This window comes from Austrofundulus limnaeus, unplaced genomic scaffold (assembly GCF_001266775.1).
Source record: "Austrofundulus limnaeus strain Quisiro unplaced genomic scaffold, Austrofundulus_limnaeus-1.0 Scaffold193, whole genome shotgun sequence".
NCBI classification, from domain to species: Eukaryota; Metazoa; Chordata; class Actinopteri; order Cyprinodontiformes; family Rivulidae; genus Austrofundulus; species Austrofundulus limnaeus.
In genome coordinates, this window is record NW_013952595.1 from 954,225 (window position 1) to 955,500 (window position 1,276).

At 39.5% G+C, this 1,276-nt stretch overlaps 1 protein-coding gene across 1 annotated transcript in view; it reads right to left on the reverse strand.

Annotated features, from left to right (window-relative positions):
* rbm17 (RNA binding motif protein 17) overlaps positions 1-1,072 on the reverse strand; it is a gene marked incomplete at its 5' end in the record, with an annotated part of 21,946 nt that extends 20,874 nt beyond the window's left edge. Inside the window, 1 exon segment of the mRNA XM_014018461.1 lies at positions 941-1,072. Coding sequence (XP_013873915.1) covers positions 941-1,063 — 123 coding nt within the window.
* Positions 1,073-1,276: the final 204 nt, after the last annotated feature.

The window sequence follows — 1,276 nt, forward strand, 5'->3', positions numbered from 1 at the left end:
AGTAAACACACACCTGTAGATTGTTGTTATCTCCCGGGTCATTCTTATAAAAGTCATCCCTTTAATATCCTCACCTGCTGCACCTGCCTGCTCCTCTCTTCTCCCCCGCTCTGCTCCAGCTAACTTTAGCTAAAGCTAGCAGCCACCGACACACGGCTCCTCTCAGGTGGAGGAATCGGTAATCCTTTTCTGACTTTTAACAATCATCCAGCTTTGATATCATCTCCTGTTCTTTTTTTAGACTTGTCCTGACAAATATATTTTATTTAAAACACCGCTCCAACTTCTGCTACTAGAGACACTTGAGTCCCGCCCCCACGCTATTTCTGATTGGCTAGTAGGCCTGTCTAAAGTGAAAGCTGCATCTCAGATAGGCCCTGAGAAATGTTTGTTAAATCTGTTTTCAAAGCAGCGCATCAGATTCCAGCATGGCAAAAGTGCGCTAKTTGTTTAAAAATTAATACCTCGTCAGATGGTGTTTATTACCTTTTAATACTTTTTAATGGCTTTAGTTTTTGCTWATTTGATTTACTACCTTTTAATACTTTTTACAACCCCGCAGATACCCTGAAAAAAAAAAAAGAGAAATTGTTTACCTGCCCTGTCGGGCAGATTGGGACACACCCACCTGCCTGAATACGAGTTTTACCTGCCCTGGGCAGTCGGGCAGTAGGATTTGTCGAACCCTGATACTGGGTTTGATTATTACAGTTTTCTGCAAAAAAATGCTCTAAAAGTTATATTATCTTTGCTTTTTATGATAATTTTCTACCACGATATATTCTGTTACTGTGAAGATATTCAATTTATACCGTGATATGAATTTGAGGTCATACCGCCCAGCCCTACATTATATGAATTAAGATGTTCTGCAGTTTGAATTATGCTAATATTTTGAAGTTTTTAGTGCATTTTACAGTATTCATAGTGCGAGATGTACCTTAGCCTGGGTCAGAGCCGCCTTCTTCACCTTCAGCTGCGACTGCAACAGCTTAAAGTTCTTGGACCAGCCTTCGGTCTTGGTGTCACTGGCACCGACGCCGAGATCATCATAAAGTGACATTCTTGCAGCCTGAAAACACACACAGTCAAGCTCATTTCATATTTTATTACTAAAAAATGTTGTTTGTAACAGCAGGTTGAAAACAAACTTTGCAGCTGTTTAGACTGCCTTTACATTTTTCAGTACAAACAATATTTACAATGTTTGTACAGCACCAGTCAGAGAAAAAAAGAAAGAAAGAAACAATCAATAGAGCAATGATTTTTCTGTAAG